This window comes from Styela clava, chromosome 14, assembly GCF_964204865.1.
Source record: "Styela clava chromosome 14, kaStyClav1.hap1.2, whole genome shotgun sequence".
NCBI classification, from domain to species: domain Eukaryota; kingdom Metazoa; phylum Chordata; class Ascidiacea; order Stolidobranchia; family Styelidae; genus Styela; species Styela clava.
The window spans coordinates 8056636-8058593 of NC_135263.1; the positions used below are offsets into that span (position 1 = coordinate 8056636).

Consider the following 1958-nt stretch of genomic DNA (forward strand, 5'->3'; position numbering starts at 1 on the left):
ATGAGACAAATGTGAATCGTAAACATTTTTAGAAATGATAGACACAGCCGATCCGGTATCTAGTTCCATTCTTAGTGTTTTCTCACTGATAATCGGAAAAAGCCAAATTGCACCATTTTTGTTTCTAAGTACGCTATTTATACGTAAATTACCAACCTCTATAGACGACGAATCCGACGAATTCTCCAAGTTTGGACTATCACTGCCGTCGTTCTCCATAACATTTGCACTTCGTGCTTTATCATTATCGCGTCTGTCATTCCCCGTCCTTTCTCTGGACATCACTGGCTAACGTCGTGTGCAAACCTGTTGAATATGACCTCGGCGGCCGCAGTTAAAACACTGGAAGTTTTTATAACGACAATTTTTGAAATCGTGTGCAGTTTCACCACAGTGCTTACATTTTAAGGTATTAAACCGTTGCTTTCTAGAAAAATAATGCTCCTTCACCATTGGCATAACACTGCCACTTGATATTTCGGCCACATCCCTGTTGGCCAATTCCATTGACGTTGCAATTTGAAATGCCCTTTGAAGATCTAATTTTTCTCCATCTTTTGCCATTAACCTTTTTCTAGTAGCCTCATCAAGTATACCAAAGATTAATCGATCGCGTATGAAATCATCCTTCAATGGACCGAATTTACACCCCTCAGACAATTTTCTTAGCTCTGCTGCATATTCACGAACCCCTTCAGAAAACTTCTGATCTCTTCTGTGAAATGCGAACCTTTCCACAAAAACGGAACGTTTCGGTTTTAAATGATCTTGCAAGGTTTTCTTTATAACATCGTATGTTTTGGAACTAGGCAAGTCGAGTGCCAAAAGATTGTGTAGTATTTGGTAGGTTTTAGTAGGCAAGTTTGCAATTAACGTTGGTACCTTTTTCTCATCGGCAATATCATTTGCAATAAAATACTGTTCTAATTGCTCACAATAAAGTGGCCAATCACTCCCATCATATTGAATCATATTCTTAGCCATTTCTTTGATTTACAGGGAATTTGTTGCGCGGTCCCGCATATAAACAATAACAGTGTCTCACCAACGTCTTTGCACATATAAACAATAACAGGGTCTCACCAACGTCTTTGCAATCGCTCTAAATTTACGATTCATCAACCTGTGTGTATCCTATTCTCGTCGCCAGTTTGTTGTGTTCTTAAGTCCCCTTTATTTGTCAGAAATAGACGAGTATAGACGTTGTAGCAACACCCTTTATTGACCAACTCAAACCATCGACTGGGCCGGGAACTCCGGCCAAGGACATAACGTGTTAAGTAAATCGCATGAGCAGTCATGCGATTTATGACGTAATAAATACACCACATTTTGAATGCTGCTATTTGGTGTTGCTGCTATATTTCGTGTTTTGGTGTTGGGGACACCGGGGGCGCTGTGGCTCTGGCAGTCTTTCTTTTGGAGGGAAGTGGTTTGCAGTGATGCGGCTGTGGTGGAGTTAGTTGGATTTTTGGTGTTTGTTTATTTTTGGTTTTGCGGCTATTGGATTGCGATAGATTTGGATATTCTAATGCTAGTTAATGGGATGTTATTGTCAGTGCATTTCAATTGTTGTGTATCTGGACAATTGAGATTTTAGTTTTTTTTTCACGATTTTAGAATTTCTTCTTGATGTCAGGACGTGACTTCAGATTTCGAATGTTTTATTTTAAATATTGTTTTTGTTTGCATTGTGCCGCCTGGGTTTGTTGTTTTAATTGTTTTCCTTCTGTTCTGTTGATTTCAATGGAGTATTTGGTTGTATTTAGATTTCAGATTGATGATTATTTTGAGAATATTGGCATTAAATCATATTAGAATATATATTCTGGACCTGAACGATTCATTTAATTGGAAGTTACGCTATAAAATCTTGATAAAAGCATGCCAGGATATCTTTCAGAGACTGAATGACACGCAAAAATAGAAAGAACACTAAAATGAAGAGAGAAGAAAAC

The 1958-nt window shown here is 38.2% G+C and overlaps 1 protein-coding gene across 1 annotated transcript; it reads right to left on the minus strand.

Annotated features, from left to right (window-relative positions):
- Positions 1-288: 288 nt before the first annotated feature.
- LOC144432044 (uncharacterized) lies at positions 289-984 on the minus strand. The gene has a single exon (XM_078120056.1). It carries the CDS (start codon positions 982-984, stop codon positions 289-291), a length of 696 nt encoding a protein of 231 aa, XP_077976182.1.
- Positions 985-1958: the final 974 nt, after the last annotated feature.